The 20,947-nt window shown below is 49.7% G+C and overlaps 3 protein-coding genes across 5 annotated transcripts in view; 2 read left to right on the plus strand and 1 right to left on the minus strand.

Moving 5' to 3' along the window:
• Nucleotides 1-20,947, minus strand: part of LOC146356234 (uncharacterized) — a 943,348-nt gene that overhangs the window by 251,519 nt on the left and 670,882 nt on the right. The gene's annotated exons all lie outside the window — the stretch shown is intronic.
• Nucleotides 1-20,947, plus strand: part of LOC146356242 (uncharacterized) — a 113,074-nt gene that overhangs the window by 37,839 nt on the left and 54,288 nt on the right. Inside the window, exon 5 of the mRNA XM_084831229.1 lies at nt 528-639. Coding sequence (XP_084687355.1) covers nt 528-639 — 112 coding nt within the window. The remainder of the gene's footprint in view (nt 1-527; nt 640-20,947) is intronic.
• On the plus strand, nt 107-15,242 carry LOC146356246 (uncharacterized). Of its 3 annotated transcripts, none has more exons than XM_084831551.1 (3): nt 107-157; nt 528-639; nt 12,577-15,224. In XM_084831551.1, the coding sequence occupies exon 3, from the start codon at nt 12,655-12,657 to the stop codon at nt 13,822-13,824; it is 1,170 nt and encodes a 389-aa protein (XP_084687677.1). In that variant the 5' UTR covers nt 107-157; nt 528-639; nt 12,577-12,654; the 3' UTR covers nt 13,825-15,224. The 3 variants fall into 3 exon arrangements, with proteins under 3 accessions (XP_084687677.1, XP_084687678.1, XP_084687676.1); XM_084831552.1 differs by lacking the exon at nt 528-639 and adding an exon at nt 10,805-11,180; XM_084831550.1 differs by lacking the exon at nt 528-639 and having other exon boundaries at nt 12,577-15,242.

Consider the following 20,947-nt stretch of genomic DNA (forward strand, 5'->3'; position numbering starts at 1 on the left):
CGTCCGAGCGGAGGAGGAGCGGGCGGCCAGCGCGGCCTCCTCGCCTGGGCCCGGAGCCGTGAACTGCAAGTCCCAGCGCCCCGCGCGCCGCGAGGGCGGAAGCGCCGGGGCGGGGAGGCCCTGCGGAGGGCGCGCGCCTCTGCCCGCCGGCCTGGGGGTGAGTGAGGGGCTGGGTGGGGTCGGCCTCGTGGGGTTCCTCGGCGAGAGGCGAGGGGTCGCCGTGGGGTCCAGGGCGAGGGGAGAAGGCGGCCAGGAATCGTGCTGGTTGGGGTGGGGAGGGGAGGGGAGGGAAGAGGCCCCCCGGGAAGGGAGCCCCCCACGCCCTGCGGCGGGGAGGGGACGCGCCTCGGGGCAGAGCCTCGCCTGGCGGAGGACGAAGAGCGGCTCTCCCCCCGCCGCGAGGAACGGGCCCCGTAGCGAGCCCAGCGTGGCCGGCTGGGGAGCCCCCCCACCGCGTGGTCTCAGTTGCACGACCCCCCCCCCCCGCCCCAATTGCAGCGCTTGGAGTTGTAGCCTTTCTTTGGCAGTTCTCCAACCGATACCCCGGTACCAGCAGCCAGGGCCAGCTAGAGCACCATCCTGTCCCACTCCCACAATTCCGGTGCAGGAAAGGAGAGCAGGAACACAGCAGCTCCCTCCGTAAGTGTGTTTCGGATTGGTGCCCTTTTGTGCTTTGCAGTGCGGGGGGCAGGGCAGGGCAGGGGTTGGGCTGGAGACCTTTTCTGGAAACGTTTCACATCTTGATGAACTTGGCAAAGAGGGAGGCAAATGGGTGGTGCAAATGAGAAGCAAGATGAGGTCTTGTTCAGCTATTCTATGATTAATGTTCATTGTTAGAGTTGGTTTGTGCCAGTTTTGGGGATTTATCACACAATCCTATGCACGTTTACCCAGAAGTCAGTCCCACTTTGTTCATTTGCCAGTTGGGCTTTCTCCCAGGTAACTGTGCCTAGGACTGCAGCCTTAGCTGCCTTCCCAAGATCTCTGTAAATTTAATTCGAACTAAACACCCATTGGATCGCACCGTTAATTCTTGAACAGTAGTTTCTACAGAAAGCAGAACTGCCAAATGCAACCTGCTCTGTCAGCTACCATTTTTGGTACAAGGTTGGCACGTACCTGGGCAAACAAACCCTGGTGGAGGGAGGGAAACAGGAGAAAATCAGTTGGGTGGAGGGGAGAACGGTGTGTGTGTGTTTCAATCCAGCTGGGTGTGTGGACATTTCTGTTGCGGGATGGGAGAGACATAATGCAGGAGCTCAGGGAAGGCTAGTGGGTAATGTGGGGTGCTAAGGGCGTGTGCCAGGGGGCTGCTTAAATGGGAAGGGATCTGTCCGTGGGGGCTGAGTTGAGAGGGTGAAGCTTCCATAGAGTATCATATTTTGGAAACCTAAAATGTTTTTGAGTGAGTGAGTGAGTGGCTGAAAAATATTTTAACACCCCTGTATTTTTCTCAAGAAAAACTCTCTGGAAAAGACCCTGATGCTGGGAAAGACTGAAGGCAAAAGGAGAAGGGGACGGCAGAGGATGAGATGGCTAGATAGCGTCATGGATGCAATGAATATGAACTTGAGCACGCTCCAGGAGAGAGCACAGGACAGGAAGGCCTGGCATGCTATGGTCCATGGGGTCACGAAGAGTCGGACACGACTGAGCGACTGAACAACAACAACAATTTTTTTCAGACATCCAGTTGAAATACCCCTGCCTCACTGTGCGCTGCACTGTTTTTGGATCTCAGTTGAAAGCTGTATATCTTGTTGTTCAGTCGTTAAGTCGTGTCCGACTCTTTGTGACCACATGGACCATAGCACGCCAGGCCTTCCTGTCCTGCGCTCTCTCCCGGAGCGTGCTCAAATTCATATTCATTGCATCGGTGATGCTATCTAGCCATCTCATCCTCTGCCGTCCCCTTCTCCTTTTGCCTTCAATCTTTCCCAGCGTCAGGGTCTTTTCCAGGGAGTTTTCTCTTCGCATTAGGTGGCCAAAATATTGGAGCTTCAGCTTCAGCATCTGTCCTTCCAATGTGCAGTCAGGGTTGATTTCCTTTAGGATGGACTGATTTGACCTCCTTGCAGTCCAGGGGACTCGTAAGGGTCTTCTCCAGCACCACAGCTCAAAAGCATCAATCCTTGGGCACTCAGCCTTCCTTATAGTCCAGCTCTCACAGCCATACGTTGCTACTGGGAAAACCATAGCTTTGATTAGACGGACCTTTGTTGGCAAGGTGACGTCTCTGCTTCTTACTATGCTGTCTAGGCTTTCCTCCCAAGGAGCAAGCGTCTTTTAATTTCATGGCTACAGTCACCGTCTGCGGTGATCTTAGAGCCCAAGAAAATAAAATCTGTCACTGCTTCCATTTCATCCTCTTCCATATGCCCGGAAGTGATGGGGCCAGATGCCATGATCTTCATTTTTTTAATGTTGAGTTTCAAACCAGCTTTTGCACTCTCCACTCTCACCCTCAACAAGAGGCTCTTTAGATCCTCTTTGCTTTCTGCCATTAGGGTGGTATTGTCTGCATATCTGAGGTTGTTGATAATTCTCCCGGCAATCTTAATTCTGACCTGTGATTCATCCAACCCGGCGTTTCTCATGATGTACTCTGCATATAAGTTAAATAAGCAGGGTGACAATATGCAGCCTTGTTGTACTCCTTTCCCAATTTTGAACCACTTGGTTGTTCCATGTCCGGTTCTTACTGTTGCTTTTTGACCCTCATACAGTTTTCTTAGGAGACAGGTAAGGTGGTCTGGTACTCCCATCTCTTTAAGAATTTGCCACAGTTTGTTGTGATCCACACAATCAAAGGCTTTAGCGTAGTCAATGAAGCAGAAGTAGACGTTTTTCTGGAATTCTCTTGCTTTCTCCGTGATCCAGCGCATGTTGGCGATTTGCTCTCTAGTTCCTCTGCCTCTTCGAAACCCAGCTTGTACTTCTGATAGTTCTCGGTTCACATACTGCTGAAGCCTAGCTTGAAGGATTTTGAGCATCACCTTGCTGGCATGTGAAATGAGCGCAATTGTGCGGTAGTTTGAACACTCTTTGGCGTTGCCCTTCTTTGGAATTGGAATGTAAACTGACCGTTTCCAGTCTTGTGGCCACTGTTGAGTGTTCCAAATTTGTTGGCATATTGAGTGCAGCACTTTAAGAGCATCATCTTTTAGGATCTTAAATAGCTCAGCTGGAATACTGTCATCTCCGCTAGCTTTGTTGTTAGTAATGCTTCCTAAGGCCCACTTGACTTCACTCTCTAGGTTGTCCGGCTCAAGTTCAGTGACCGCACTCTCATGGCTATCAGGGACGTTAAGATCTTTCCTGTATAGTTCTTCTGTGTATTCTTGCCACCTCTTCTTAATCTCATCTGCTTCTGTTAGGTCCTTGCCTTCTTTGTCCTTTATCATGCCCGTCTTTGCACAAAACGTTCCCTTGAGATCTCTGATTGAAAAGATCTCTATCCTTTCCCATTCTGTCGTTTTCCTCAATTTCTTTGGGTTGTTCATTTAAGAAGGCCTTCTTGTCTCTCCTTGCTATTCTCTGGAGCTCTGCATTCATTTGGATATATCTTCCCTTTTCTCCCTTGCTTTTCGCTTTCCTTCTTTCCTCAGCTACTTGTAAAGCCTCATCAGACAGCCGCTTTGCTTTCTTGCATTTCTTTTTCTTTGGGATGGATTTCGTTGCTGCCTCCTGAACAATGTTATGGACCTCTGTCCATAGTTCCTCAGGCACTCTGTGTATCAGGTCTAATCCCTTAAATCTATTCCTCATCTCCACTGTATATTCATAAGGGATATGATTTAGGTCATAGCTGAATGGTTTAGTGGTTTTCCCTACGTTCTTCAATTTAAGCCGAAATTTTGCGATAAGAAGCTCACAATCTGAGCCACAGTCAGCTCCAGGTCTTGTTTTTACTGACTGTATAGAGCTTCTCCAACTTTGGCTGCAAAGGACATAATCAATCTGATTTCGATATTGACCATCTGGTGATGTCCATGTGTAGAGTCGCCTCTTGTGCTGTTGGAAAAGAGTGTTTGCTATGATCAGCGTGTTCTCTTGGCAAAACTCTATTAGCCTTTGTCCTGCTTCATTTTGTACACCAAGGCCATGCTTGCCTGTTATCCTGGTGATTTCTTGACTTCCTACTTTAGTATTCCAATCCCCTATGATGAAGAGGACATCTTTTTTTGGTGTTAGTTCTAGAAGGTGTTGTAGGTCTTCATAGAACCGATCAACCTCAGCTTCTTCGGCCTCAGTTGTTGGGGCATAGACTTGAATTACTGTGATGTTGAATGGTTTGCCTTGGATTCGTACTGAGATAGAATAGAACAGAACAGAACAGAACAGAATAGTAGTAGGGTTGGAAGGGGCCTACAAAGCCATCGAGTCCAACCCCCTGCTCAATGCAGGAATCCAAGTCAGAGCATCCCTGACTGGTGGCTGTCCAGCGTTGTCTTGAACGGGAGAGCCCACTACCTCCCCAGTTAATTGGCTCCATTGTCGTATTGCTCTAACCGTCAGCAAGTTTTTCCTGATGTTCAGTCGGAATCTGGCTTCCTGTCACTTGAGCCCATTATTCCATGTCCGGCACTCTGGGATGATCGAGAAGAGATCCTGGCTGTCCTCTCTGTGACAATCTTTCAAGGACTTGAAGAGCGCTATCATATCTCCCCTCAGTCTTCTCTTCTCAAGGCTAAACATGCCCAGTTCCTTCAGTCTCTGTTCATGGGGCTTTGTTTCCAGTCCCCTGATCATCCTTGTTGCCCTCCTCTGAACCCTCTCCAGTTTGTTTGCATCCTTCTTAAAGTGTGGTGCCCAGAACTGGACACAGTACTCCAGATGAGGCCTAACCAGTGCTGAGTAGAGGGGAACCGCCACTGCCGCTGCCACCACCACCAGGCCTTCCCTGGAGACTTCTGCCTGGCAGACCGCCAGTTCCTGCAGGACCAGGCCCCCAGGTACCGAGCCAGCTGTGCTCCTCCACCTGCCCTCTCTGGAAGGGCTACATAAGCTGGCTGGCTGAGGTGGCCTGGGAGAGCCAGGGCCTGCAGGAGAGACCACCACCACCACTGGGGAGGAGGCGGGCCTGCTGCTGCTGGGCCTGCTGTTGCTGGGCCTGTTGCTGCTGCTGCTGACGCCGCCGCCGCCACTGCCACCACCACCACCAGGCCTTCCCTGGAGACTTCTGCCTGGCAGACCTCCAGTCCCTGCAGGACCAGGCCCCCAGGTACCTAGCCAGCTGTGCTGCTCCACCTGCCCTCCCTGGAGGGGCTACATAAGCTGGCTGGCTGAGGTGGCCTGGGAGAGCCAGGGCCTGCAGGAGAGGCCACCACCACCACCGGGGAAGAGGCGGGCCTGCTGCTGCTGGGCCTGCTGTTGCTGGGCCTGCTGCCGCCGCCGCCACCACCACCACCACCACCTGGCCTTCCCTGTGGACTCCGGCCTGGCATTATTTTTAAGGGGATTTTTAATTGTTTTGTGTGTGTGTTTTCTTTTTCCTGGGGGATTTTGTTGTGGTTTTAGGGGTGGGTAGCCTGCCTGATAGGCGGGAGCGAGGGGGCATGTGTCCACTGATGGAGGCAGTGGGGGGAGTGTTGGGGGCCAGAAGATACCGAGGTTGGGCATCAGGCGCTGGCGGAGCGCTAGGGGCAGGCCATGCCAGGTAAGGGGAACAAGGGAGAGATGTGTAGTATCTGTCCCCTGCTCCGGGCCTGTCCAGAGCCAAAGGATGGCTGGGGAAGGCGTGACCCCATCTTCTGGCCTTCGTTTGCTGCTCTGCAATGCCAGGTCTGTTACCCAGAAAACCTCCCTCATCCATGACATGATCCTGGATGAGGGTGCAGACCTGGCATGTATTACGGAGATCTGGCTGGCCGAGGCTGCTGCTCCAACCCTTGCAGCCATGTGTCCAGCTGGATTTTCGTATGCACAGCAGCCGAGGGCTGGGGATCGGGGAGGGGGAATGGCTGTTATCTACCGAGAGTCCTTGGTCTTCACCAGACCCCCTCTCCGGGAGACCAAGGTTGCTGAGTGCATGTACTGGAGGTTGGGCCCGAAGGGCAGTCTGGGGATTCTGCTCGTGTACCGTCCACCCCGCTGCACGACTGACTCCCTGGCTGAGGTGCTTGAGGTGGTCTCTGATGTGCGTGTACAGTCCCCTAACTTACTGGTGTTGGGGGACTTCAACGTACATTCGGAGGCCATCCTCACAGGAGCACCTCGGGACTTCATGGAGACCATGGCCTCCTGGGAGTTGCACCATATTCTAACTGGGCCCACCCATGTAGCCGGTCATGCACTAGACCTTGTGTTTGTTTCTGGAGAAGTGGGGAGTGATCTGGAAGTCGGGGGTATATCCCCCCCCCCTTGTCATGGTCAGATCACTATCTGGTGACGTTGGACTTCTCGGTTCCACAACCCCTCCACAGGGGTGGAGGACCCATTAAAATGGTCTGGCCCAGGCGTCTTATGGATCCAAATGGATTCCTGAACGCGCTTGGGGATTCTCTGGGGCACGCCAACGGCCACTCGGTCGAGACCCTGGTGGGTGGCTGGAATGCCGCAATCACTGGGGCGTTAGATCAGGTGGCTCCGAAACGCCCTCTCCCCCTGAACAGGGCTTGGACTGCACCATGGTTCAATCCGCGGTTACGAGCTCTGAAACAGGAGGTGAGACGGCTAGAGCGCCAGTGGCGGAAGTCTCGCTCCAAAGACGATCAGACACGGGCTAGAGCTGTATCTTCAGCCTATCACGTGGTGGTGAAGGCAGCAAAAAAGGAATATTATGCTGCCTCCATCGCATCTGCAGAGTGCTGTCCCAGGAGGCTGTTCCAAGTGGTCCGGAGCCTGGTCGGTCTTGTGGTTCCGGAACCACTGGAGCATTCTAAGGCCTCCTGTGAGGCCTTGGCAAGGCACTTTGCAGATAAAATTGATCAGATTAGGTGTGTTACTCTGCACGCTGTGGATACAGTTAGTGAGCAAGAGGCGGCCTGTGGCAAACCGGTTTGGTGGGATCGGTTCCAGCTTCTTCCTCCTGATGAAGTGGACAAGGTGCTTTCATCGGTACGGCCGACCACCTGCTTACTTGATCCTTGCCCATCTTGGCTCATTATGAGCTGCAGAGAGAGACTGGGTGAGGGGATCAAGGCGGTGGTGAACGCCTCCCTTGAGGAGGGAGTGATGCCATCAGCCCTCAAGGAGGCAGTGATAAGACCGCTCTTAAAGAAGCCCTCCTTGGATCCTCAAGTTTTGAACAACTTTCGCCCAGTCTCAAATCTGCCATTTTGGGGCAAGGTGATTGAGCGGGTGGTGGCGGTGCAGTTGAAGGCACACTTGGAAGAAACTGATTATCTAGACCCATTTCAGTCGGGCTTCAGGCCTGGGCATGGGACAGAAACAGCCTTGGTCGCCTTGGTAGATGATATGAGGAGGGCTCTGGATAGGGGCGAATGCTCCTTCCTTGTTCTCCTCGACCTCTCAGCGGCTTTCGATACCGTTGACCATGGTATCCTCCTGGATCGCCTGGAGGGGTTGGGCATTGGGGACACCGTATTGCGGTGGTTCCGGTCCTTCCTCTCCGGCAGGTACCAGAGGGTAGCACTGGGAGAGGAGGTTTCGGACCCGTGGCCACTCGTGGGGTGCCACAGGGTTCCATCCTCTCCCCGATGCTATTTAACATCTATGTGAAGCCGCTGGGGGCTATCATCAGGAGGTTTGGGGTGCAGTGTCATCAATATGCGGATGACACGCAGCTCTACCTCTCGTTTAAATCTTCACCAAGGTTGGCCGTAGAATCCCTGTCCAAATGTCTGGAGACGGTGAGTGGCTGGATGGGGAGGAATAGGCTGAAGCTGAACCCTGACAAGACCGAGGTACTTTTGGTGGGAGACAAGAGGAGGCTGGGGGATGTTGACCTGGTGTTGAATGGGGTACGGCTACCCTTGAAAGACCAGGTCCGCAGCCTGGGGGTCATTTTGGACTCCCAGCTGTCCATGGAGGCTCAGGTGTCAGCTGTGAGCCGGACAGCGCTGTATCAACTCCATTTGATATGGCGGCTGCGCCCCTTCCTTCCCGACCATCTCCTCCCATCAGTAGTACATGCCCTGGTCTCCTCTCGTTTAGACTACTGTAATGCGCTCTACGTGGGGTTACCCTTGAAGACGGTTCGGAAACTGCAGCTGGTACAGAACGCGGCGGCTCGCCTGATTAAAGGCAGCCGCCGGCGAGATCACATCACTCCAGTGCTGAAGGAGTTGCACTGCTTACCAGTTGTTTTCCGGGCCAAATTCAAGGTGTTGGTTTTGACCTTTAAAACCCTATATGGTTCCGGCCCAGCCTATCTTAAGGAGCGCCTCCAGCAGCACCAGACAGGCCGCTTAACAAGATCAGCCTCGGATGGCCTTCTGTCTGTCCCATCAGCCAGGACAGCTAGTCTGGTGGGGACGAGGGAGAGGGCCTTTTCTGTGGTGGTCCCCTCTCTGTGGAACTCCCTCCCTAGGGAACTCCGTCATGCCCCCTCTTTAATGAGCTTCCGTCGTGCATTAAAAACGTTGTTGTTCAGGCAGGCATTTGGGGTGGGTTAGGGTATTTTAGAAAATGTTTTTATTGTAGAATTTTATTGTTTTAAACTGTTTTTATTGTATGTTGTACATCGCCCAGAGTGGCTGGGTGACCAGCCAGATGGGCGATTAATAAATTTAATAATAAATAAATAAATAAACTAGTACTTCCCGGGATTTGGAAGCTATGCTTCTATTAATGCAGCTCAAAATAGCATTTGCCTTTTTTGCAGCCACATCACATTGTTGGCTCATATTCAGCTTGTGATCTACAACAGTTCCAAGATCCTTCTTGCTTGTAGTGTTGTTGAGCTACGTATCCCCTATCTTGTAACTGTGCATTTGGTTTTCTTTTTCCTAGGTGCAGAACTTGGCATTTATCCCTATTAAATGTCATTCTGTTGTTTTCTGCCCGGCGCTCCAGTCTATCCAGATCACTTTTTCTGTCTTCCAAAGTATTAGCTGTCCCGCCCAATTTTGTGTCATCAGCAAATTTGATCAGCATTCCCTGCACCTCCTCCTCCAAGTCATTAATACAAATGTTGAAGAGCACTGGGCCCAGGACTGAGCCCTGTGGTACCCCACTCGTTACCTCTCTCCAGTTTGAGAAGGTCCCATTGATAAGCACTCTTTGAGTCCGTTTCTGTAGCCAACTGTGGATCCACCGGATCGTTGCTTAACTCATTGTTCTGAGTTTATTAAAATCAGCTTTCCTAAAATCCAGGGTACGCGTTTGACTACACTCGGCTTTGCTTCCCTTAGAACCAAGAACTCAAGTACAACATGGTCGCTTTCCCCCAGAGTTCCTGTAACTGCTACTTTATCCACTAAGTCATCTCTGTTGGTTAGGATCAAGTCAAGGATAGCCGATCCTCTAGTTCTTTCGTCTACTTTCTGTAGGAGGAAGTTATCCACCACACAAGTCAGGAATTTCCCGGAGGGGCCAGGTTTTGCAGAATTTGTCTCCCAACAAATATCGGGGAAATTGAAGTCCCCCATTACTACTACATCATGCTTCCTTAAAACATTGGCTATTTTCTTTTCAAAAGTTTCATCCTCGTCTTCTCCTTGATTGGGTGGCCGGTAGTAGACTCCGACCATTAGGTTCCTTTTATTCTTTGCTCCATTTATTTTGATTCAGATGCTCTCGATGGGGCTACCAAGCTCATCCTCCTGTATTTCTGTGCAGAGATATGTATTTTTCACATACATTGCAACCCCACCTCCCTTTCTGTTCCTCCTGTTCTTTTTGAACAAGTTCTATCCTTCAGTTGCTGTATTCCAGTCATGAGAGTCATCGCACCAAGTCTCAGTTATACCTATCAAGTCATAATTTTCCTCTTGTATTAAGAGTTCAGTTTCGTTCTGTTTGTTTCCCATACTCTGGGCATTAGTGTACAGACGTCGAAGACCATGTGCTTCATAGTCTGGCTTCCTTCCTACATGTGTCTGAAGAGTATTATTGGGCACAATTAGAGCTGTTCCCCCCGTGGTCCCAGAATACAAATCTCTCTCGTCGGCATCACCTAGATCTTTCTATCGTTTTTGAGATTGTACCCCAGTACTGCTTTTCCCACCCTTTTGTTGACTATGAGTGCTACTCCGTTTCTTCTAAGGGATTCTTGCCCACAGTAGTAGATATGATGGTCACCTGAATTAAATTCACCCATGCCTGTCCATTTTAGTTCGCTGATTCCCAAGATATCGATGTTCAATCTTGCCATCTCATGTTTGACCACCTCCAGCTTACCTTGATTATTTTTTAATGTCTGATTGTATATCTATTGATATTTCAACTCTGTAGTTATCTGCCAACAGCCTATTTAAATTACTTTGCCAGTTCACCCTGACTGGACCCTCTGAGTTGTATCCCAGCACCAATGGGATACATTGGGAGCAGGACAGCTTCCACTATTGCTGAGCCCCTTTCCACACTTCATACATTTCTGTGTTTTTACCTCTGTGTGGCTTTTTGGATACGTATAAAGGTTTTCTCTTCTGCTGAAGCTCTTTTTATAGTCCATTTATTTATATAGCTTGCCCTGTGTGGGTTCTTTGATGTATATTAAGATGTAAATTAAATTCGCCCATGCTTGTCCATTTTCGTTCGCTGATTCCCAAGATGTCGATGTTCAGTCTTGCCATCTCATGTTTGACCTCCTCCAGCTTACCTTGATTCATTGATCTGACATTCCAGGTTCCTAAACAATATTGTTCTTTACAGCATCGGACTTTCTTTTCACCCCCAGAACAATCCACAGCTGAGTGTCCTTTCGGCTTTGGCCCAGCCGCTTCACTCTTTGGCGCTACTTGGAAATTCCCTCTGCTCTTCCCCAGGAGTATATTGGACACCTTCCGACCTGAGGGGCTCATCTTCCGGCGTCATCTCTTTTAGCCTTGTGATACGTTCCATGGGGTTTTCTTGGCAAGAATACTGGAGTGGGTTGCCATTTCCTTCTCCGGTGGACCACATTTTGTCAGAACTCTCCGCTATGACCTTTCCGTCTTGGGTGGCCCTGCAAGGCATAGCTTATGGCTTCACTGAGTTGTGCAAGCCCCTTCACCACAACAAGGCAGTGATCCATGAAGGGGCTGCATATCTCACAAGGTTGATAATCGTAGAAGGTGCGTGGCTGTGACTGTCACGAGGGACCCTGCACTCCTGGATTTGCCACTGCACTAGCTTGTGACATAGTTTGTAGATATCAGGGCTGGGGGTGGGGGGAAGTAAAGACCTGGTAACTATGTATACACACCTCATCTTAATGGTCCGGGTGGGGGGGAGGAAAAGCCCTGTTTCCCCCCCCCCCCCAATGTTCCCTTTTTTCCCCAGGCCTCCACATCTCTACCTGGGCCATAGGTAGCTTTGTATGTGACCATCTACACTGATGTCTGCAGCCACATTAAATAGGAAGCACAGAGCAGGCAGCTATTTTCAGTTTGTTCTCCCCCCACCCCCGACGCCGCAGCCCCTCTATAGTTCTGCTTTCCCTGCCCTGTTTCTCTTCATGTAACTGTGTGGAAATCGATATCCTCGTTGTATTACAGAAACATTCCTCCACCAAGCATCCTCCAGGTGTGTTGGATACAACTCCCATAATCTCCCTGTCATCTTGCTGGGGATCACGGTAGTTATAGTCCACCGTATCTGGAGGTCACCAAGCTAAGGTACGCTATTCCACAGAAAGAAAGGAAAACACACGTCTGTGTCTAGTGTCCTGGAGGGGGAAGCAGACCTGGAAGCAATTCATGTCATGGCTGTAGACAGTAAGTTACTCCGAAGGTTACCTGTAACGGACATTAGACACAAATGTGGGGGTAGTTCACCTGGTTTACCGTTGCTTGATTCCAGCAGCCTGTTTGCTCCTGCTTTAATAGGGAAGGAGTCTGTGTCAGGAATAGCTAGAAATAATTTTACGGAAGAAGACAGAAAGACCTTGCATTTCAAAGACATTAGTTATACATTAGGGAAATGTCAAGATACTTGTTTTGAACTATAAAGTAAAGTGCAGAGGAAGAACAGTCCGCAATTTCTACCTTTGGGTTATTATGTGGAATTTAAAGAATCCCTTGTTGGAAACTGTTCTTCAAGATACTTTTTCAAGTTGATGCTTTTCGCTGATACATGAGAATGTGTGGTATAAATTTGACACTGTGAAGCCCAAACTAGAGATTAGGAAGCTAAGACCTGCTCCTCAACCCCGAGGGGGACAAATTCAATAGCTGTTCTGCTAGGATCCTGCATACGGTCCTTGAAGCATTAGTTAATTGTCACTGGGGTTTTTTCATATGTGTCTGTGAGAGTTGTTCTACTATGCAGCTTTGTCATTTTACAAAAGTAACGTCAGTTTGTCGGTGCTTTCTATCATGTTTTTAATGTAACATTTTACAGTCAGTACAGCACCTGTTGTGGCAAGATCCTACATACGTTCCTAGAAACATTTTCAAATAGACACTGGGATTCTTTGGAGGGGGGTTTGTGTAATGTACTTACACTATACAACTTTTTATTTCATCAAAGGTACGTAAGACCCTATGTGCAAGTGGAAGTCTTACTAATCAGCAGAGAATACACAGTGGGGAGGAGTCGTATAAAGGCATGGAATGTAGAAAGAGTTTCAGTGATCGAGAAAATCTCCTTCAACATCAAGGAACCCACGCTGTGGAAAAGCCATATAAATGCCAGGAATGTAGAAAGTGCTTCAGTCATCGTAGAAGTCTTACTAGACATCTAAGTATCCACAATCGGGAGAAGTCATACGCATGCGAGGCATGTGGAAAGTGCTTCAGTGTAAGTGGACATCTTACGAATCATCAAAGAACCCATACTGGTGAGAAGCCATATAACTGCCTGGAATGTGGAAAGAGCTTCAGTGGAAGTGGAAGTCTTACTAGACATCAAAGAACACACACCGGGGAGAAACCATATAAATGCCTGGAGTGTAGAAAGAGCTTCTGTGATAGTGGAAATCTTACGAAACATCAAAGAACCCATACTGGTGAGAAGCCATATAACTGCATGGAATGTGGAAAGAGCTTCAGTGTAAGTGGAAGTCTTACTGGACATCTAAGTATCCACACTGGGGAGAAGCCATATGAATGCATGGAATGTGGAAAGTGCTTCAGTGTAAGTGGACATCTTAGTCAACATCAGAGAACACATACCGGGGAGAAGCCATATAAATGCCTGGAGTGTGGAAAGAGCTTCTGTGATAGTGGAAATCTTATGAAACATCAAAGAACACATACTGGTGAGAAGCCATATAACTGCATGGAATGTGGAAAGAGCTTCAGTGTAAGTGGAAGTCTTACTAGACATCAAAGATCCCACAGTGGGGAGAAGCCATATAAATGCCTGGAGTGTGGAAAGAGCTTCAGTGTAAGTGGCAGTCTTACTTGGCATCAAAGAACCCACACTGGGGAGAAGCCATATACATGCCTGGAATGTGGAAAGAGTTTCAGTCGGAGTGGCAGTCGTACTTGTCACCAAAGAACCCACGCCGGGGAGAAGCCATATACATGCCTGGAATGTGGAAAGAGTTTCAGTCAGAGTGGCAGTCTTACTTGTCACCAAAGAACCCACACCGGGGAGAAACCATATAAATGCCTGGAATGTGGGAAGAGCTTCAGTGATGGTAGCAGTCTTACTCAGCATCAAAGAACCCACACTGGGGAGAAGCCATATAAATGCATGGAATGTGGAAAGAGTTTTAGTCATAGTGGAAATCTCACTAAACATCAAAGAACCCATATAGGGGAGAAACCATAGTGATGACACGAGTATGGAAAGAGTTTCAACTATATTGGACATCTTAATATACATCAAAGAACCCACACAGGGCAAGCTATATAAATAAATGGACTATAAAAAGAGCTTCAGCAGAAGAGAAAACCTTTATACGTATCCAAAAAGCCACACAGAGGTAAAAACACAGAAATGTATGAAGTGTGGAAAGGGGCTCAGCAATAGTGGAAGCTGTCCTGCTCCCAATGTATCCCATTGGTGCTGGGATACAACTCAGAGGGTCCAGTCAGGGTGAACTGGCAAAGTAATTTAAATAGGCTGTTGGCAGATAACTACAGAGTTGAAATATCAATAGATATACAATCAGACATTAAAAAATAATCAAGGTAAGCTGGAGGTGGTCAAACATGAGATGGCAAGATTGAACATCGATATCTTGGGAATCAGCGAACTAAAATGGACAGGCATGGGCGAATTTAATTCAGGTGACCATCATATCTACTATTGTGGGCAAGAATCCCTTAGAAGAAATGGAGTAGCACTCATAGTCACCAAATGGGTGGGAAAAGCAGTCCTGGGGTACAATCTTAAAAATGATAGAATGATCTCAGTACGAATCCAAGGCAAACCATTCAACATCACAGTAATTCAAGTCTATGCCCCAACCACTGAGGCCGAAGAAGCTGAGGTTGATCGGTTCTATGAAGACCTACAATACCTTCTAGAACTCACACCAAAAAAAGATGTCCTCTTCATCATAGGGGATTGGAATGCTAAAGTAGGAAGTCAAGAAATCACCGGGATAACAGGCAGACATGGCCTTGGTGTACAAAATGAAGCAGGACAAAAGCTAATAGAGTTTTGCCAAGAGAACATGCTGATCATAGCAAACACTCTTTTCCAACAGCACAAGAGGCGACTCTACACATGGACGTCACCAGATGGTCAATATCGAAATCAGATTGATTATGTCCTTTGCAGCCAAAGATGGAGAAGCTCCATACAGTCAGTAAAAACAAGACCTGGAGCTGACTGTGGCTCAGATGATGAGCTGCTTCTTGCAAAATTTTGGCTTAAATTGAAGAACGTCGGGAAAACCACTAAACCGTTCAGGTATGACCTAAATCATATCCCTGATGAATATACAGTGGAGGTGAGGAATAGATTTCAGGGATTAGACCTGATAGACAGAGTGCCTGAGGAACTATGGACGGAGGTCCGTAACATTGTTCAGGAGGCAGCAACGAAATCCGTCCCAAAGAAAAAGAAATGCAAGAAAGCAAAGTGGCTGTCTGATGAGGCTTTACAAGTAGCTCACGAAAGAAGGGAAGCGAAAAGCAAGGAAGAAAGGGGAAGATATACCCAACTGAATGCAGAGTTCCAGAGAATAGCAAGGAGAGACAAGAAGGCCTTCTTAAATGAACAATGCAAAGAAATCGAGGAAAACAACAGAATGGGAAAGACTAGATATCTCTTCAAGAAAATTGGAGATCTCAAGGGAACGTTTTGTGCAAAGACGGGCATGATAAAGGACAAAGAAGGCAGGGACCTAACAGAAGCAGATGAGAGTAAGAAGAGGTGGCAAGAATACACAGAAGAACTATACAGGAAAGATCTGAATGTCCCTGATAGCCATGATAGTGCGGTCACTGAACTTGAGCCGGACATCCTAGAGAGTGAAGTCAAGTGGGCCTTAGGAAGCATTAGTAACAACAAAGCTAGCGGAGATGACAGTATTCCTGCCGAGCTATTGAAAATCCTAAAAGATGATGCTGTTAAAGTGCTGCATTCAATATGCCAACAAATCTGGAACACTCAACAGTGGCCACAAGACTGGAAAAGGTCAGTTTACATTCCAATTCCAAAGAAGGGCAACGCCAAAGAGTGTTCAAACTACCGCACAATTGCGCTCATTTCACATGCCAGCAAGGTGATGCTCAAAATCCTACAAGCTAGGCTTCAGCAGTATGCGAACCGAGAACTACCGGAAGTACAAGCTGGGTTTCGAAGAGGCAGAGGAACTAGAGATCAAATCGCCAAAATTCGCTGGATCATGGAGAAAGCAAGAGAATTCCAGAAAAACGTCTATTTCTGCTTCATTGACTACGCTAAAGCCTTTGATTGTGTGGATCACAACAAACTCTGGCAAATTCTTAAAGTGATGGGAGTACCAGACCACCTTACCTGTCTCCTGAGAAACCTGTACGAGGGTCAAGAAGCAACAGTAAGAACCGGACATGGAACAACCGAGTGGTTCAAAATTGGGAAAGGAGTACGACAAGGCTGCATATTGTCACCCTGCTTATTTAACTTATATGCAGAGTACATCATGAGAAATGCCGGGTTGGATGAATCAGAGGTCGGAATTAAGATTGCTGGGAGAATTATCAACAACCTCCGATATGCAGACGATACTACCCTAATGGCAGAAAGCGAAGAGGATCTAAAGAGCCTCTTGTTGTGGGTGAAAGAGGAGAGTGCAAAAGCTGGTTTGAAACTCAACATTAAAAAAACTAAGATCATGGCATCTGGCCCCATCACTTCCTGGCATATAGAAGGGGAAGAAATGGAAGCAGTGACAGATTTTACTTTCTTGGGCTCCAAGATCACCGCAGACGGTGACTGTAGCCATGAAATTAAAAGACGCTTGCTCCTTGGGAGGAAAGCTATGGCCAACCTAGACAGCATAGTAAGAAGCAGAGACATCACCTTGCCGACAAAGGTCCGTCTAATCAAAGCTATGGTTTTCCCAGTAGTAATGTATGGCTGTGAGAGCTGGACTATAAGGAAGGCTGAGCGCCGAAGAATTGATGCTTTCGAACTGTGGTGCTGGAGAAGACTCTTACGAGTCCCCTGGACTGCAAGGAGGTCAAATCAGTCCATCCTAAAGGAAATCAACCCTGACTGCTCATTGGAAGGACAGATGCTGAAGCTGAAGCTCAAATATTTTGGCCACCTAATGCGAAGAGAAAACTCCCTGAAAATGACCCTGATGCTGGGAAAGACTGAAGGCAAAAGGAGAAGGGGACGGCAGAGGATGAGATGGCTAGATAGCATCATGGATGCAATGAATATGAACTTGAGCACGCTCCGGGAGAGAGCGGAGGACAGGAAGGCCTGGCGTGCTATGGTCCATGGGGTCACGAAGAGTCGGACATGACTGAACGACCGAACAACAACAACAATCCCAGCGACTGAGCAGTAAACAGGAGAGAGAATAAAGCACAATGCAAAAATAGTAACCAATATATATAAATCTCCATTCCTCATGAGGGTCCTCCAGGATTCGCCTACAAGCACAGGAGCACCCCATATCGATCCATTTCAGTCGGGGTTCAGGCTGGGTTTGGCACGGAAGCCGCCTTGGTCGCCCTGTGTGAATACCTATGTCGGGAGAAAGACGGGGGGACTGGGACCTTGTTGATTCTCCGTGATCCCTCAGCAGCTTGCGATACCATCGACCTCGGTGTCCTTCTGGGACGACCCTCTGAGTTGGGAGCGGGAGGCCCTGCAGTGCAGTGGTTTCGCTCCTCCTCGGAGGGCCGGCTCTGGAAGGTGGTGCTTGGGCATCACTGGTCTACCCCATGGATTCTCCTGCAAGGAGTTCCGCGGGGGCCAGTTTTGCCCCCTTGCTATTCAACATCTACATGGAACCGTTGAGTGAGGGCATCCGGAGTGTTGGAGTGCGCTGCCCTCCGTACGCTGAGGACACGCAGCTCTACGTCTCCTCTTCATCTTCTTCAGGTGAGGCTGTGGAGGTGCTGGATTGGTGCCTGGCTGCGACAATGGCCTCGATGAGGGCTAATAAACTGAAACTCAATCCAGACAAGACTGAGATGGTGTTGGTGGGTAGTTCTTCTGCCTGGATGGATGGAGGGTGCTCAGCTGTTTTGGATGGGGATGCACGCCCCCCGAAGGAGCAGGTTTGTAGTTCGGGGGTCCTCCTGGAGCCATCCTTGTCACTTGAGGCTCAGGTAGCCTCATTTGCACGGAGTGCCTTCTGCCAAGTTGGGTTGGTGGCCCAGCTAACGCCCCATCAGGGCAGGGATAACCTGGCTTCAGTTGTCTGTGCTCTCAAAAATTCCAAGTTGGATTACTGCAATGTGCTGTACGTGGGGCTGCCTTTGAAGACAGTTGAGAAGCTGCAGCTCGTGCCAGGTGCAGCAGCCAGACTGATAACAGGGCCTAGAAGGGCCGCACGCATAAGACCGACTCTGGCCCTCTTGCACCGGCTGCGTACTTGCTTCGAAGCTTGAGTCAAGGTGCTGGTATCAACCTGTAAGGCCTGACATGGCTTGGGACCGCAATAGCTCGTGGGAAAGGTATTACTTACTGGCAGTCAAGAGCTTTCAGCCAAAGCGTGCTGGTGCTTTCTTATTTCGCCTCCACCCCTTTGCCTCTGGCCCCGGCGATTTTGCATCTGCAAAATTGAATTTGCCCCTAGGGCTCAAAGAGGTGTGACACCCAGATCTACGGGTGCTCCATCCTTGCCGGTTTCAGAGTAGGGGGCTGTCTGTAGACAAGAACAGGCCTGTCATCCAAGGTCGGTGAGATGGTGGTGGGGTCTTAAAACGATGGCCACAAAAGAGACCGCACCGAGATTCTGACAATTTCTGGATTTATGCTGCAACGCAGAAGTGCATTTATTTAAATACAGGCGAACTTGCTTTCATCGTGTGTCCCCGATCACAGATGTAAAACATACAGTGGAGCCTTTCTTCGTTTCTTTCTTTCATTATTTATATACCGCTGAGCATATTTACAGATATCTCGAAGCCATTTAGAAAATCTGAAATTGAGTACCCCATCTGGAATTACAGCTCCAAGCCATGTCATGCTTCACAGGTCAGAACTGGCACCTTCCAACATGCGGGCAGCCGGTGCAAGGGGGGCAGAATCGGGGTTCCCTGCTCAGGCCATAACCCCATTGTCACGCTGCTGGTTGACCATTGTTTTTGCTAGGCAGCTTATGGGAGGACTGCAGGGACGGGCTGGTTTGTTTGTCCTCCCTTGGGGGCTCCTAGGAGGGGATGGTGAATCTGAGACGCCCTTCGGCACTTTGGGAAGGCACGCTGGGGAGAGAGAGCAGCTTTGCAGACTGGAATATGCAGGGCCGGAGCGGGGAGAGCTTTGCGTAGCCTGGGGTCTCGGGTTGCTGCAGGCCCAAGCTCAGGGGAGACCCCTTTGGAGGAGGAGGCGGAGTTTGGTCCCTCAGCACTCCTCTCCCTCCCTGGGGCGCCCTGCCTGGCCCTGGGGCAGGACTGTCCCGCCCGAGTTCCCCAAGCTCCCGTCGACCCCATCCCGAGCCCAGCCCTGGCTCCGGGTTCGCCTCCTTCCACGCATGGATCCCCGCAGCATCAACGGCGATGGACCAGGTGGGACGCCCAGCGCCTGTGGGCAGCAGCGGGCCCCTGGGTGCCTTTCTTGGCACCCGTTGAGCGGCCCTGCTGCCGCTTTTGTTTACGCTACATCAGCAAAAGAGCCACGGTTCTCCCTGGCAGCTGGGGTCGCTCCAGCGCCGAGTGAGGGTCCCAGCTGCTGCCCTCTCCGTGTCCGTGCATGCCTCCGGGCCTCCAGCGGGCTCGGAGCTGTCCTTCGGAATGCCGGTGGAGGGCAGCTGTAGGCCGATGCTTTCTTCTGTGGCACACCCGGCCACCGGGGGAAAGAGCGGGGTCGGGAGAAAAGGGCACTTCTGCCGCTCCCGTCTGGTGAACGTGGGGGTGTGGGCTTTCTGCCGTTGGGCAAAGGCGTTTTCTTTGAAGTTGACTTGTTTGGTGGGGGAGGGCTTAACGGGTGGGTGAGGGGACTGTTTTTTTTTATTGATGTGTTTTTGATTGATTTTTAATGTTTTAATTATAGGTTCGATTGTTCTCTTGTGTTTTGTTTTTAGCTGCCTCGAGCACTTGTTGTATTGGAAAAGTAAGATGCAAACTAAGTAAAGAAACAAGAAGCCTGTTCAGTGTTCCCTGGAACCTTGCTATCAAAGGGCATCTCTACACCAGCCTAAAATCCAACATTTAGAACAGGGCTTTCTGCTTCCGTTTTAAAAGCGGGATCGGAACGACTCCCTTTTGCATGTCCTTCGTTTCCCCCCACCGCCTTCCCCCTCCTCCTCCCCGTATCTGAGTCTTCCACGATCGTTCATTGATCTCACTCCTCGTCTCGCTGCTTTTACTCTTCACGGAGGAAACTGAATTAGCATGGGCTAATTTTTAGCTCGTTAGTACAGGAGATGCCTCGGATGATCACGTTGTCATAGCATCAGAGAATAGTAGGGTTAGAAGGGGCCTGTAAGACCCTCGAGTCCAAGCCCCTGCTCAATGCAGGATGCATCATGTAAAGAGTCCGCAAACATCCGTGAAGGAGCAATCTGAGTCGCGGGATAAAAGCTCCATGCGAAGGAGCCCAGCCTCTGTTTCTAAGAGTCCTCTCGGAATCACTTTTAAGTTGTCTCTACGTTCAAGATATGTGACTCCGAGCCCTTGAGAGTGATCGATGTTTGCGATAGCTGAAAGGGGGTTGGGTGTTGCATCTCTGAAGAGTAACTCTTACTTCTCGCTGATGATTCTGAGTCGCCTCATCTTAGTCATCTGTGTAACAATGAGAGTATAATAACATGAGAAGAGCCTTGCTGGATCAGATGAGAGCTCATCTCGTCCAACATCCTGCTCCTTATAGCGGTCTCTAGGAAGACCGCAAGTAAGACAGAGGGCAATGGCTCCCTTTGCCCATGGGAGGATCCTGAATGCCCACCGGAAAACATAGGTAGAAGCCTGTTTCCCTCTGGGCGTTCAGGATCCTCCTGTGGGGAGGTTGAAGCGTAAGTTTCCCTCTGGGCATTCAGGATCCTCCTGTGGGGAGGTTGAAGCGTAAGTTTCCCTCTGGGCATTCAGGATCCTCCAGGGTTCATGTCTGCTATTTTCCGCCCTGAGACTTAAGTACCACAAAAAATGTAAGTTTCCCCCATCTGTGAGGGAGACCGAGGGAGAAAATATCTTCCCTGCCGCCATTTCCTGCCTCTCTGAGCGGAGCCCCCTTCATTTCGTGTTGAGGGGCAGACTGGCAGAAGCTGCCCCCTCCTCCCCACAAGCCTTTCATCCGCCTTCCTTGCACCTTCATGCGGATTCTCTTGGCCGCTTCCAGGCGG

The sequence above is a fragment of the Heloderma suspectum genome, chromosome 2 (assembly GCF_057233095.1).
Source record: "Heloderma suspectum isolate Gila_16-S chromosome 2, 16-S_ref, whole genome shotgun sequence".
Taxonomy (NCBI): Eukaryota; Metazoa; Chordata; class Lepidosauria; order Squamata; family Helodermatidae; genus Heloderma; species Heloderma suspectum.

What these genes read in the sequence shown, in the direction of transcription:
- LOC146356246 (XM_084831550.1), top strand. Translation starts at nt 12,655, where the DNA reads ATGGAATGTAGAAAGAGTTTCAGTGATCGAGAAAATCTCCTTCAACAT.